This window comes from Panthera pardus, unplaced genomic scaffold (assembly GCF_024362965.1).
Source record: "Panthera pardus isolate Hobbes unplaced genomic scaffold, ASM2436296v1 HiC_scaffold_8, whole genome shotgun sequence".
Classification (NCBI taxonomy): Eukaryota; Metazoa; Chordata; class Mammalia; order Carnivora; family Felidae; genus Panthera; species Panthera pardus.
Genome location: NW_026527013.1, coordinates 145683326 through 145699148, shown reverse-complemented (window position 1 = coordinate 145699148; position 15823 = coordinate 145683326). Strand labels below are relative to the sequence as shown.

The following is a 15823-nucleotide window of genomic DNA, read 5'->3' as shown; positions in this document are numbered from 1 at the left end:
GATGGCTCAGAGCCTGGAGCCTGCTTCTGATTCTGTGTCTCCCTCTCTCTCTGCCCCTCCCCCATTCATGCTCTGTCTCTCTCTGTCTCAAAAATAAATAAACGTTAAAAAAAAATTTAAAAATAATGAAATAAAATAAAAACAATAAAAACTTAAAAATTAAAAAAGCAGCATTGGATACCTAGAGTAGTCAAATGCACAGAGACAGAAAATAGAAGGGTGGCTTCCAAAGGCTGGTGGGGGCAACGGGGGAAGTAGTGTTTCATTGGGGCAGGGTTTCAGTCGGGGTAGATGAAAAAGTTCTGGAAGTCGATGGTACCGACGGTTGCACAACGTGAATACACTTAATGCTGCGAAACCGTTCGCCTAAAACGATGACAGTGGTAAATTTCACGTTAGGCCTATTTTACAACACCAAAAACTTAAAGCTCAAAAAAAGGGTGGCATTTGAGCTGAGTTAGGTAAAGATACGAAGGAGTTAACCAGCCGAAGCTGGTGGGGAGGTTGCAGGAAATCTGATTCTTGCCCTGAATCCCTCTTCATTAAACGTATTAATTCCCACTTTGGTTGGGGACCTCCCCGAGGGTCTCCAGAGATGGCATGAGGTGCTCCAATATTTACACATAAAACTCCCAAACTAAATTATGTTTGATTTCCAAAAGTCCCCTTTGGGCGTGTAACGGAAATAAATATATCAAGTGGAATCTTAAAACACAGAATTAACAGGAGTGTCATCGTTCACATTACAAAAGGATCCTTTGATTAACAAGAGGATTTACTACAGTTTCTTAACTACAGCCAGCTCCCCCCGGTACACTCAAAATGTGATTTAATTAACAAAAACCAGGCTTATCCCACCTTCGAGACACATGCCAGACAGGCGCTTTCCAAGGAACTTGAGCAATGAAAATCCAAGAAAACAATAACCCCCCCCAAAAGGTGGTTAATGCTGCTCTGGAGTTTCTAGATCCACTTCATGGTTCAAAACCCCACACTGGGGCCACCCCCCCGGGGAAGCCATAGCTGACTCACCACACTTTTAATTTAGCTGATCACGCCTCGTGCCCCCCTCTCCACCATCACAAACCGCATAGATTCTATTTGTTTGCAAGCATCAGCCTAGACATGGAACAATCTCCTTGGGTCATCCTCACCTATGTGACCCGGGAGCCCTGCGTGCAGCCCAGGCCACTGGCCACGACCTACCTATTGACTGATTCGCTGACTCCCTCGTTCCGGTGAGCACTGCCCAGAGCTTGGGGAACCCACACTTGCCTCCTAGGCCTTCGCCCCCTGCCTGTGCCACCAGTTCTGCATCCATCCACTCAGAGCTCCCCAACCTTTGCTCTGTTCTGCTCCCCAGTTTTAGTTCCCTGGACCCCATTCCCACCCGCCACAGTCAGAGGCCTCACCTGGTGTCACCCTTAAGAGCAGCCCTCCAATACCAGGGTCTTGGTTTCTCCTCCCCTTGGACCGGTGTCCGTCCCTGAACCTAAGCCAAGCAGTTGGCAGTCTTAGCTTTGGGGCTATAGAAAAATAGGTAGAGACTAGATTTAGACTGCAGGCTATAGTTTGCCTGCTCCTGGTCTAACGGAAGAGGCAGGCATTCATTTATAAGACTATGAGAAGCCATGACAGAGCTCGAGGGAAATCAGAGACCCGTGTTCGAAGCATTCCCATCAAATCCAATGATCTCCAAAAGTGAGGCATTCGCTCCTATTGGGGGGAAAGGAAGAAATTATTAAGACTTCTGTGTACTTTTGGGGCGCCTGGGTGGCTCAGTAGGTTGAGCAGCCAACTTTGGCTCAGGTCATGATCTCGCGGTCCGTGAGTTCGAGCCCCGCGTCGGGCTCTGTGCTGACGGCTCGGAGCCTGGAGCCTGCTTCAGATTCTGTGTCTCCTTCTCTCTGACCCTCCCCCGTTCATGCTCTGTCTCTCTCTGTCTCAAAAATAAATAAACGTTAAAAAAATTTAAAAAAAAAAGACTTCTGTGTACTTTTATCTCATCCTTTTTATTTCAATTTTTGTTTGTGTTTTGTAAAATACATAGTACAATGGTACTTGCACAGGATGTCTAGGTAACTATGTATGTTGGGTGTGATATGCTAAATTTTTTTTTTTAATATTTATTTATTTGAGAGAGAGAGACAGACAGACAGAGCACGAGCCGGGAGGAACAGAGAGAGACCAAGAGACAGAATCCGAAGAAGGCTCCAGGCTCCAAGCTGTCATCGCAGAACCCGACACAGGGCTCGAACCCACGAACCGTGAGACCATGGCCTGAGCCGAAGTCGGACCCTTAACCGACTAAGCCACGCGAGCACCCCTAAAAAGTTTTCCTTATATGGGTGCAGGATGAAAAACGTCTGAAGAATCCTGGCCTAATGATCAGGGACCGATTTATCTCGGTCATGCTTTTGTTTCTGTAAGTGGCTCTCCTTTCACATTATGTTGGATGGCAAAATCTGATTTTTTATTTAAAATGTATTTAAGTCAATGTGGACAAATATTGAAGAATTTCACTATCCTTGAAATCAGTGTATTATGCGGCCGGGGTGGGGGGAGCTATTTTTTGAGCACTGCTATGATCAAGGTTCTCTTTTTGGAACCTGATGTCTGGTGGGGATTTTAATCTTTCCTGTTCCTTTTTGTCACTAAGAGTAAGAACCATCCTCCTTTGGCAGGCCTTTGGGATCAAGAAGTTTAAAACTAATGCCGGGTCCATGTTAACTTCAGGCTCTCTTTGACTGACACCAATTATATACTAACATTCCCTGTGCGTGAGGAATAGTCTCTTCTACAACAGCAGACTTCTGTGCAGTAATGGAAGGACCGCAAGCGGGCGGCCGGGGGACCGCTTGTCAATGTAGCTTCTCAGTTTATTTGATTTCACCTAAACAGCAGGGTTCGTGCGTTTCGCCCATATTTTGTAAAAATTCGTGGAAAATGTAAACCAGTGCCCATGATGAAACAATTGAGGTGAACCTGATGCGACTGAGCTAACGATGGAGATTGACATTCTCGCAGGAAATAGCCTCGTCAGACATTTGTTGGATTAACCCAGGTAGCGAGGTATTGATTTGGGCAGAAGAACAAAACTATGAAAGATGTTATCCAGAGCTGTGAAAGCTCGAAGAGTCTGCCCTACCTTCGAGCTAATACGTTAGCCTGCCACAATTTCATGGATGCCGGCGGCAGAAACAAAAATCCGGGGGCTGGAGACACGGACTTTGTCACTCATGGCAATATCGGTCTTTGTGCCAGTTCCGTGGGCCCCCTTTTCCACAAAGGGGGGCCAGGTGACACCTTCACGGGGAGTAGGGCAGAATCACAGAAGAGGAACCGTGAGCGAAGGGAACCCAAAACCTTTTATGATTTCAGTTCTTTGAATCTGGTGTGATCCAGGCGGGTAGAAACGTAAGCGATCCGTGGAGAATCGTCTCCCAACCGATGTGTAAAAACACCGGGGAAAGGGCCGTGGAAACCGGGTTTAAAACAGAAGGTCTCGGCCTTGGCTGTCCATCAGCATCACCTGGGCAGGTTTTTACAAAACCAATGTCTAGAGATTGTTTTCACTGATCTGGGATGGAACCCAGGCATCAGCAGTTTACAAGAGCCCCCGGGTGATTCTGATGTACAGACAGGGTGGAGTCCACCTGTCCGAGAGATTATGAGGTGAGAAATAATTAGTAATATTCGTGTTTAGCTCAGGGCCTCGCAAACTTTGCCGGGTATATGATATGGGTATATTTACCTGGGACTCATGTGCAACGCAGATTCCGATTCAGTAAGTCAGAGCAAAGCCAGAGATTCTGACAAGCTCCCTGGGATAGCCGGATGTTGGCATTCAACTTTGAGTGGAAAGATCTTGGCTCACTGAGAATATGCTTCTCATCATAGTCTGGGTCTCCTGCTAGACTTTCATACTTTGGGCCTTTATGTACAGCTGTGTTCAGGAATTTCTCCTGTATGAAAGGAGAAGAGAGCCTGTTGCTGGACACGGTTCTCGCAATTAGAGTAAGGCCTATCCTTTCTCAGGACCACAGAAATACCATGGGTGTCGAGATCATGACAAACTGTTTGAAAGATACCTCAGGGGGGTTGAAAATCAGAGGTTTAGAACCCAGGGCCATTAAATCCTAAGCGACCTTATGTTGCCAAACCGTACGTTCCTCACGTATTGACGAAGGTAACGGTTAGGGAAGAGTCCACAAAATTTGGATCCGAGGGTCAGAGAAATAAAAAGCAAAATCCTGGGGTTGCCTGGCTGGCTCAGCCTATGAGTGTGTGACTCTTGATCTCAGGGCTGTAAATTCGAGGCCCACACTGGGTACAAAGATTACTTAAAACTTAAAATTAAAAATTATAAAAAGGGGCACGTGGGTGGCTCAGTCGGTTGAGCGTCCGACTTCGGCTCAGGTCACGATCTCTCGGTCAGTGAGCTCAAGCCCCGCGTCAGGCTCTGTGCGGAGAGCTCAGAGCCTGGAGCCTGCTTTGGATTCTGTCTCCCTCTCTCTGCCCCTCCCCAGCTCACGTTCCGGTCTCTCTGTGTCTCGAAAATGAATAAACGTTAAAAAAAATTGTTTTAAATAAATAAAAAAGTTGAAAAAAAATTTTTTTTAAGTAAAATCCTGATATTGCTGGAGGAAAAGCCACGTCGGGTTTGAGTAACTCAGGAAAACATGGATCAACTTGTTATGATTTCTTCTTCTATTGGGAATAAGGGAAATATTTCTGGACCAACTTTTCCTAATCTCCTCGTTTCATTTCGAAAGGTCATTGATGGCATTGGCCTCTGAGGTCTCCGAGCTGGCATCTATACCCTTCCACTATCCTAAAGCCTTGGCAAGGGAGGAAAACACCCTCCCCAGGGCCAGTGCTATTCGTTACCAGGCCTTCCCCAATCCAGTAACCTGTCTACTATCCGGCTTGATCAAATATCTTTCTGGCTACGCAAGTCCCTCACTTCTTTTCCAGAGCAAAGGGAAGGGCCCAGACCTGCCAGGTACTAGGGAGCCTGAGGACACAGAGAAACATGCCTGTTAAATATTGATCCTACTGATGGCCCTAGGCAAGAGGGGGGCGGAGGAAGATCCGGTGCCTTCTGCTTCGACGTGCCTCCTTAACAAGTTAACGCCTGTCTGCCACCAGCTGCCTCTGGAAGACTTCTAGAAATACCACGTCACAACAGTGGGCTAGGTCATCCTTCCCTTTCCACTGGGCCTGGTGTCTCTGAGCTCCCTAACAGAGATTTGCTGAAATTGGAGAAGGGCTTTGCTTTCCCTGATCTCTGTGTTTCCCACATCCATCAGAAAAGAACAGTGCCATGGCAATGTACTCAGAGCTGAAGGAGGGAGGCCGCCTCAGACAGCTAAGTGGGAAGACGACGCCGGGCTTCTTTTGGATCAGGTGTGAAACTGACACCGTGTGCAGATATCCATTCAATATACCTTTGTGATGCACCAGTATATGCTTCGGTGCTAGGGATCCAAAATAAATAAAACCTTGGCTCTGCCCTTGAGAAAATTACAAGCCTCAAATCTGGGTTAACATTTTCCTAAGGTTAGGCCAAGTTGTTGAAATACTCAAACAGAATGTATCTATTTGCTTGTTGAGAGAAGTGGGCATTTTGTCATCCAGACTTTGAGAGCTAATAGTTAAAGACAGGGTTTGGTGGTTCTGTGGGTTGTCGAATCCCGGTGAAAGGGCATAAAGACCCTGAACAGTGAAAATAGCGTTTCGCGTCCATTCTGGATGTTTCGTCATAATTTGAAAATTACCCCCAAGTTCTCCCTGGATGGCAATCTCGGGTGTGGGTACAAGAGGAGCAGACCCATAGGACCCACACACAATGCCCCTCCATCGTGGTCGTCATCAGCCAGCAGTGGCAGCCAGGGAGGGAGACCTAGCTCCTGTTTCCTCCCCACATCACTGCAAAACGGGAAACAAAGGTTTGAGGAGCCAGGCAGAAGATACAGGGTTGTGAGACCAGAGGCACTGGAGGAACTCAGTGGATTTTAAAGGTATTCAAATTGCTTCCGAAGCAACAACCTATCGTGCTGCTCCTGAGCATCCGCTTCATCACCTCACTTTCATAAAACTCTGATTCCTCATCAGTCAAACAGGGATAGAAACAGCCATCCTGCATATGTCACCAGGCGGTTGTGATAATTTAATTATCCAATATCTAGACAAGCACTTTGAAAACTATAAATCATTACAAGAATGTACAAAATTTAGCCCATATCAAGTCTTTCTTATCTCTGAAGGCTTCATTTATGCTCTCTCCGAGAACTTAGCTAGGCACCTGCATTCCAAACTATTCTCCAGAATTCCACTGATTAATATTTGTCGGAAAAAGTCCCCTCTTCCTGCTGCCCTAACTTGTTGAGAGTAGGGCTTATGCAATTGTTAACTCACTGCCCCTGCAGCAAATCAAATCAACAAATATTTACTAGCTGCTGAGCTCGACCTTGTAGGAGATACAAAACACACACACACACACACACACACACACACACACAACCATGAGATTCACTTTTTGGATTAAAGGAGAAAGCTGCCCAGCTGCACCACAGCACCCATACACTGTAGAGGAGGAAAAAACTGTGCTCTCTGGATGCCCCCAATACACCTGGAGCTTTACCTCAAATACAAGAAACAGCTGGTGTTCATGATTTAGGGCCCGATACAAATAGTAGAGAGAATTTATTTTCCAAGCTGTCTGGTTTGGCAAAATTCCAGAAGTCATCAAACAGAAAGATAAGGATGATGATGATAACAATACAAATGATTCTTCACAGTCGGTCCTCGTATAGGGACCTAAACAATGTGCAGCCTACATAGGATATTCCAGAGCCAGAACCTACCCTCAACTTCACTTGCCACAGATTTGCATTACGGCAGGGTCTTCCCAGAACCTGTAAAAATCAAAGGTGGCCCCATAGACTTGACATGGTTGGAAGCTGGACCTGTAACAGCTTCAGGCAATAATCCTTCGTATTAACCCCGTAGAAGGGCATCAAGATCTATTTAACATGAGAAATCAGCTCCCAGAGAAAGAACTCCAGTATTTCAAAACCCATGTAATACTAAAAATGATTTAGCATCCAACTAGTGCCTTTTTGTGAACTGTTGAAATCTTTGTCATTAGGCCTCATGAAAAATCTAAAGGATGATGTTAGGGGAAATGCCAATAACCTGATTCGTAAATGAATTTCTACCACTTGGTGAGAATAATAATTCAAGCTAACACATACCACATAACTTCTACCAGGTAAGGTGCTTAATACTTTAATGCATGAGCTTACTGAATTCTCTTAATACACTACTGTAAATACCACCATTATTCTCATTTTAAAGATGAGAAAACTGGGGCGCCTGGGTGGCTCAGTCAGTTGGGCATCCAACTGCTGATTTCAGCTCGGTCATGATCCCAGGGTCATGAGATTGAGCCCACTATGAGTGGGCCCTGCTTGGGATTCATTCTCTCTCTCTCTCTCTCTCTCTCTGCCCCTCTCCCCAACTCATGCATGCACTCTCTCTCTCTCTGTCTCAAAATAAATAAGCTTAAAAAAAGAAAAGATCAGGAAACTTGAGCTCCCGGAAATTACATTAAGACCCAACGACCTTCATGGCCAAGAGCAGGAGCTGGGCTACTCTCCTGCTCCTCACCATCTAGAACAGAAGCAGATGTGGTCTGTTTGTCAGGCCCCAGGTGGCTGCAGCTCAATGGATGGTTCTAGTTTCAAGTGGGCAGCACAGGCATAATAGCTAATCTCATCGGCAGCCATGGACTGTATCCCTCACCCTGTCACCTACTTCACAGAGGTCTCTTTTTGGACCCCAACAAGACTGGGTGTAAGACTTAGGAATGGCTCGGCAAACCCCACCCCACCCCCAGTACTGCAAAAAAAAAAAAAAAAAAGAGGACTCAAAATACCTTTTTCCATTATCAATGGATTATCCCTTTTCCATCCCCACTGGTGTCCTTAATAGTGGAAAATTCCACAGAGACTGGTTTGATGAGGTATGAAAGCCTTTCAAAGTTCAGTGTGTTTCAGAAATTTAAGTTGTGTCCATGAATGCTTAATGGCTCAAGCCTTCTCTTTTTCGATGGGGTCTTCACTTAGAGAACAGAAAATATTATTTGCCAGAGGCAAGAAAAACATACTGCTCTTGAGATTTTTCCACCTGCAAAATGTGGATAATAACATCTAGCCCACATGTTTCATACGGCTTGGGGAGTACAAAAAGAATACAAAGAAAAGAGTGAAGAATAATTCTATAACACAAGCCCAAATACCATCTTCTCGAACTTTCCCAATCTACAGGCCCCACCACTACACATCTCTCTCCTCACAGCAGCCCGTCTTCTTTTATTTATGGCAGCTCTCAGTAACCGAATTAAAATTTTTCATTTGTTTTCGGGAGTACTTTCTGTCTCTCCAGCTACAATGAAACTCCATGCAAGAAGGGATTTTGTCTCCTTGTTTGCCAGTGCATTGCCAGCATCTAAAACTGTCCCTGGCACACACTAGACATTCAAAAAATGCATATTGATGCATTGTGACACAAACATTTCTTTGTTGAAATCTGTATCTTTACAAACATTTTTAAAACCGGACTTCAGGTCCACAGAAATAGATTAATCATAATCCTTGGCTAATGGCATGTTCCTCATTGATACATGCGTGGCCCTCTTTTATGATTTATTTCGCTGTTGAATTAGTTTGGTTTTTTTTTTTTAAATCGGGTAAAAAATACCTGAAAAAAAGACAGAACCTACAACACAAGCTAAGGCCCTGCATTTAACCCTAAGGTTCCTACCCCTAACTCATCCTCCTGCCCCTCCCCATCTAAGGTAATCATCATTCAGAACCCAGGCTCTTCATTTCCTGTTGTCTTATGTCTATGCCCCTGGAAATGGAGCTTGAGATGGGAATCCTGTTTAGGTGACTTATTGAGGGAGTTCTCAGGGGAAGGGGAGTTTGGGAAGCAGGACAGGGCAGAGTAAAAAGGCTAAGCAAGGATGTGGAATCAGGTGGAAATGGTATTCAGAGCTCTGGAGCACACACTGCCCCACGGTATGACCCTACGTTGAGGCAGAAGATGAGGTGTTTGTGCCCCAGAGTCAGTCAATCATTGGCTGACATTTGGGGAGGTGATACAGAAAAAGCAAGTGCATGGCTTCCTGGGTGAGTCAGCCCCCAGCTGGCTAGCGGCAATTCTCCAGAGAGGAATGGAGCTGCTGGCAGAAAACACTCATGGCAGCTGGGAATCCGTGCACTTGAACAGGAACAGAGGTCTGAGCATGTCTCCTATCTTTCTTCCCTTTTTATACAGTTCTGTCAAATTTTACATGTCTTCCTGAAAAGGAATTATTATTTCTATTTTGTTCCATTATTTGGAACTTTCTAGAAAGGAAGTCATACTAAATTTTGTTTTGACTGTTGTAGAGTATTCCAGTATGTGAAAATGCCACACCTGATTCGCCCATTCTCCCCCTGGTGGGCTTTTGAGTTGTTTTTAGGTTTTTGCTATTATGAACAGGGTTGCTGTGAACATTCTCATATATGTCTCCTGTTGTATATGTGCAAGAATTCCTTGGGTTTATGCCTGGGGTGAAACAGCTAGACCATGAAGCGTGAACTTTTGAAGATAACGCCGAACTATTTTCCAAAGTGGTTTTATGAATTCACATGCCCACCAATAATATATGAGATCCTATCATCCACCCCCTCTCCAACGTGTTGATTGTTATAAGTTGAACGAGTATAGAATGGCATCTCATTGTGGTCTTGACTTGTATGTCCTCAATCAGTAACCATCTCTTCATATGTTTTTTTTTTAAGTTTATTTATTCATTTTGAGAGAGAGAGAAAGAGAGTGAGTGGAGTAGGGGAAGAAAGAGAGGGAGAGAGAGAATCCCAAGGAGGCTCCACAGAGCCCGATGCAGGGCTGAATCCCATGAACCAGGAGATCACGACCTGAGCCGAAATCAAGAGTCAGACGCTCAACCGAGTGAGCCACCCAGGTGCCCCTCTTCATATGTTTATCAGATATACCTGCTTCCTCTTCTGTGAAACGCTTGCTCATAGCTTTTGTCCATTTTTCTACTGGTTATTTGTGCTTTTCTTATTGATCTGTCGGGGTTCCTCATATGTCCTTTGTTGTATGTATTATGAATATAGTTGAATACCTTCTAGTTTATAACTTCACTTCTCACTTTCTTTATGGTGTCTTCTAAGGAACGGAGGCTCTTAGTTTTATTACAGTCACAGGTACTCCTTTTATGGCTTTTCCTGTGTTGTGTAAGAAATCTTTCCCTCAAGGAATCCAAAGGACAATCTCAGTCTTGGGGGTGAGAAGGTCTATAAATAGAGCCAGGTTATAGGCGAGTCACAGACGCAAGCACTGTCATGCCCACTGGGGCATTGTCTAGTCCAAGGCAGCCCTGACTAGCCAGCACAAGCGACCAGCTGGCTGGCTGGCAGGTGTCTTCTGGTTATAGAATTGGATATATCATGCTATTAGAACTGGATACCATTAAAAATTCTAATCATAGACTGTAATTAACTTTCCTTGCTCTGACGCCCCGCTCACTAAACAACCTTCTGATTATAATTTGGCTTCCCATGTATCTTGCCTACAGGGAGAGAATGTACTGTTCAGACCGACGTGAGGATTCAATCCACTAAACAGTTACATGCCATGATGTAAATTAATAAATTCGTATTCTGATTTTATCATCTGCCTCATCTGAGCTCTGTGGGCGTGAGTCAGCATCCCCAAGTCTAATCAACACGGATACTGAGAATATCAAGCTTCTGAGCTGAAAAACTAAGAACGAGACCCAGGACCAGAGCAAAATCACCAAGGTAACACTGCCCTGGAGGCCCCTGGGCCTGATGGACAAGGCCTTCCTACATGTCACGCGATACAGACGGGGATTAAAATTGACATTTGACATTTGAAAGAGCTGCATATTCAAAACCATGGCGTGGTTCCATTCAGGTGAAGGCGAAGAATAGGAGGTGATCATGAGACTCATACTGAATATTTATTGGCCAAGAGCACACACCAGATGCCGCACAAATCCTAGGCAGAAGGATAAGATTTACGGACACGTTTGAAAAAAAGGGGGGGAAAAAGGACAGATGGTACGTGCTGAGGAGGAACGGAACAAGAGAAGCCTGACTGATGAATCCTTGCTCCATCTTGACGCCCATGGCCCGGGATGCAAAACAGAAGAAGTTGACTTTAAGACCAAAAGAAACACAAGGTGCACCAGAGCACAAACAGGAATGTGCCGGGGTGGTGAGATTATCCAGGCCAGAGGAGTGATTGAGGACCTGTAGGGCGAGGGCAAGATCTTTGAAGTAAGTTCAAAAGGCAAAGTAGAGGTGAGCCCATTAGGACAGATGGGGGTAATTCAGCCATCCGGCTATTAGCTCACCCCGTCATTAAGGGTTCCTGGGTGAGCGGCACCTACACTGACACAGATCCCCTTCTGCGATCCCAGTTCCACCGCCTAACAAAGGGAAGACCGTGATCGGGACTGTTGTATCTGGGAATTTGGGGCCCAGTGAGGAGGAGTGATCCACTACTTTGTATCAGACCGAAACCAAACAAAAACCCAACAAAAGAAAACAAAAGAGGAAGACCTCCACGGATAGCCCTACAAGATTTATTTTTCAAAGACAAATATATTCAAGAAGGAGTGAGATAAATGAAAGGAAGCTCGGTGTCATCTCAGAGACTGATCTCAAAGACGGGCCATGGTCTCTCCCATGGTGCCTCTCTTGGGGCCCCAGCAGAGCAAGGTCACCAGCTAGGCTAGATTGGATAAGGCTAGAGAACCACGTTCAATGTCTTTTTGTTCCAAAAATGAGGTAGAGGCATGCCACCCGGTAAGGAGTGACCCTACGTGTGGCCTACCCAGACAATCACATGAACGGAAGGGCCTACGAAGGGCCCAGTGAAACAGCAGGACCAAAACACAGCAGGGTAGCAGCAGCGCCTCTCTAAGGTCCACCACCAGAACATACGAGCTTCAAGGATGAGGGCCGGAGAGGGGCTGCCCTGCGTGCCCCACAAAGCCAGAGGGCTCTGACTCACGCGTGAAAGAACAAGCTCCCTTTAGTAGTGCTTTAGCGGGCAGGCAGACGCGGGGATAAATGGCGGAAGACAGGGTCAGGGTGGGGCTCTTCGTCTAGTAGAGGTTGTCCCGCACATGCTCCATGATGGTCTTCAGCCCCAACCAGGTCTCCTCAGCAGTGGGGATGATCTGGTTGGCTGGCAGGAGGAAGCCATAGTGGCCGGTATCTCTCAACTCAAACGTGAACGCATACTTGATGCCATTATCGTATGCCCAGTCAACGCTGCTCCCACTAGCTGGGTCTGTAAGTCAGAAAAGAAAACACTTTGAAGCCCAGCTTCTTTCAGGGTTAGAAGGGAAGGAGCCAGGGGTTCAGCCTGCCCGTGATTCCTTAGGGCCCTAGAGTCCTTTCTGTAGGTCATCAGGCCTACGACCCATGAACACTGGCCTGATGAGCATCTTCAACAGTCTCAAGCCAAGAGATTTTTAAACCCTTAGGCCCACCTTGTCACTAACTCACTGTGGAGACTCCTTCAGGTCACTCAGAACCAGTCTGCACAGAGTATGATAGGCAGCCCCCGAGACAGCCCCAGTGATCCTGGTCTCCTGGTCTTCACATCCTTGCACGGTGCACTCCGACAGTGAGTAGGGCTGACCTGGCCTGGGTAACTGACAGGCGGCTACAGAAATGATGGTGTGTGACCTTCAAGGCTAGACCAGAAACACTGTGGCTTCCACCGCGCTCTCTTGGATCATTCGCTCTGGGGAAAGCCAAGTAGGACAGTCAGAAAGCGTCCTACGGTGACGAGGTCTATGTAGCAAAGAACTGAGGCGTCCTGCTGATACTCAGCACGCTTGGGAAGCACCTGAGTGAGCCACTTTAGAAGCAGACCTATCCGGCCCCGTCGAGCCTTTAAATGACTCTAGCCTTGGAACTAGACTAGCAACCTCAGGAGAGGCCCTGAGCCAGAGTCACGCAGCTAAGCCATTCCTGAATTCCTAACCCAGGGAAACAGCAGAAGAAAATAAATGTTTATATTATTTTCAGCTGCTAAGTTTTAGGATAACTCTTTACATAGCAAGAGATAAGGGATACACGGAGAGAAAGAAGCATGCCCTTGAGGCTGTCCCTTTGCCAAAAGGCTGGGGAAAGGAAAGAGGCCTACCTTCCTGCTTCTTCCCAGCCAAACTCTACTAGAGCAGAAACTGGCTAAAAGTGCAAAGTGTGGGTGACACTGAATCGCCAAATAATGACGTCCACAGCAACCATCATTTCTTGAACATCCACCACGAGCCCGTCATTATATTGGGAAGTTTACGTGTATGACCTCATTAATCTTTAAAAACCCCAGTGAGGGGCGCCTGGGTGGCTCAGTCGGCTGGGCGTCCGACTTGGGCGGACTCAGGTCATGATCTCGCGGTCCGTGAGTTCGAGCCCCGCGTCCGGCTCTGTGCTGACAGCTCAGAGCCTGGAGCCTGTTTTAGATTCTGTGTCTCCCTCTCTCTCTGACCTTCCCCCATTCATGCTCTGTCTCTCTCTCTCTGTCTCAAAAATGAATAAACGTTAAAAAAAAAATTTTTTTTAAATAAAAAATAAAAACCCCAGTGAGGTGGGTAACACTGTCCTTATTTTTCAGATGAGGAAATCCAGGCTCAGAGTGGGTAATTTACCTAAGGAAATACAGACGGAAAATGGCAGGATTGGAATTGAAACCCTCTGCTGATAAAAGCCCGTGCTTTCTTCAACCTCCTCCCAGTCCATTGAGTAGAGTACACGTCTGTTAAATGAAGACATGGGTTCCTTTTGTTTTCCCACAATTCCTGAGGGTTGTTTCCCATGATAGCATTTGTGATTTTTCTAGAGATGCTGCTTCTACTGCGATGACACGCCCCCTGAGGTTACGGAACAGACCCTCCTATAGTCTCCGAAATCCTTGTGCGGTTACCACGTCCTTCTCTACCCTGGGAAAAGGCTGAATAAAAAACAGATGATGGCACCAGAAATTTCTAGAGGTTATTTATATGGCAAACTCAAGTATTTCAGAATACCTTTTGAATTCAGGAAGGAGCCAAGAAGATCTCTGCTGAGCAAAGTGATCAAGTGCATGTACTTCACTTTATTTGGGTCTCTGCTCAGAATCTACCCACTCTTTTAACACGAGTGGGAACACACTACTAATATGCTATTAAAGACACACGTAAAAAAAAAAAAAAAAAAAAGACACACGTAGGGGCACCTGGGTGGCTCAGTCGGTTACACGTCTGACTCTTGATTTTGGCTCAGGTCGTGATCTCACAGTTCATGGGATCGGGCCCCGAGCTGGGCTCGGTGCTGACCATGCAGAGCCTGCTTGGGATTCTCTCTCTCCCTCTCTCTCTTTGCCTCTCCCCCACTCATTCTCTCTCTCTCTCTCAAAATAAACAAATAAACACTAAAAAAACCCCACTGTCTTTTTAAATTAACATTGGAAAATTATTCCCTATCAGCACATATAAATGCACCTCATTCATTTGTGGGGGGGGGCACACTGTCTCACCGTGTGAATGCTTTTATTCAGTACTGTACTGACGGACATTTAGGTGTTCACCAGTCTTCCGTGACTATAAACGATGCTGTCATGAACATCCTTCATCCTCACGAGTCAGATGAGCCCAGAGAACTTGTGTCCAAGCCCTGAGTAGACCAGAATCAGTGAATGGAAGGGGCGAGGGTTGCTAGAGGCAGGTGGCCTGAAGCCGCACAGTCTGACCAGAGGAAGGGGACATGAAAACTCTTTAACGCAGACACAAGAATTAAAGAAGCAAAATGGGCTGGGGCTGTCCAGCACAGGGATTGAAAACGCGGTATGGCACAGAAAGCCTTCAGGACATAACCAATGATGCTCAGAAGGCCACTCCATCATGAAAAAAAGGAGCTTAAATCTCTTGTCCATGCTCTGTTTAAGAAGGCAAGAAAGCAGGGCACCTGGGTGGCTCAGTCGGTCAAGGGTCCGACTTTGGCTCGGGTCATGATCTCACAGTAGTTCGGGCCCTACATCGGGCTCGCTGCTGTGTGCACAGAGCCTGCTTTGGATCCTTTGTCTCCCTCTCTCTTGGCCCCGCCCCCGCTTACATTTGCAGGCTCTCGCTCTCTCTCAAAAATAGGAAAAAGAAAAAGAAGGCAAGAAAGTATGAAATTCACTTGACAACTGTTTTCAGCTAAAATGGTTAACCTAAGAAAAGGTCCAGCACTTGAAGGGACGAATGTCAACTATTCGTGTAGCACATGCAATAATAACCCATAGAATTGGGGTGTTATTACACAAAAATTGATTACATTTTGGAAAGCCAAGGGGGCAGACAAAGCCTTTAAAGAATACAGAAGATGCACTCTGGAAAGACTTAGGAAATATTATGTCTCCTGGACGACACTCAGAAGAGCCTTCTTCCTCTCGCTCTGGAGGAGTCCGACGAGTATCTCTTGATTTTGGCACAGCTTAAGCTGGAAAGAATGCGTTTGATGTGGGACGACAAGGCCATCTTTTAAACTGGAGTTTGACCCCAAAGCCCCGACTGTGGTGACCCACAAAGCTCTTTTGAGAAGGCTTCGTCAAAGGACTCCTACCAAGTCTCTCTAGCTCTCTGTAGTCCCGAACTCTGTCCTCACTAATTAAGCAGAGAATGGAGACTCTCCTGACGTGCTTCTCCTCTGAGGAGGCCCCATTTAACAACACTAATAACAAT

At 46.1% G+C, this 15823-nt stretch overlaps 1 protein-coding gene across 3 annotated transcripts in view; it reads right to left on the bottom strand.

Moving 5' to 3' along the window:
• Positions 1–15823, bottom strand: part of CPA4 (carboxypeptidase A4) — a 39524-nt gene that overhangs the window by 5953 nt on the left and 17748 nt on the right. Inside the window, exon 11 of one of the 3 annotated variants that reach the window (XM_019452748.2) lies at positions 11676–12402. The exons of 1 other annotated variant lie outside the window; for it this stretch is intronic. In XM_019452748.2, coding sequence (XP_019308293.1) covers positions 12215–12402 — 188 coding nt within the window. In that variant the 3' untranslated portion in view covers positions 11676–12214. Of the gene's footprint in view, positions 1–11675; positions 12403–13254; positions 14074–15823 lie in introns of those variants that run through there. One more of the 3 variants, XM_019452749.2, reaches the window with a different exon arrangement.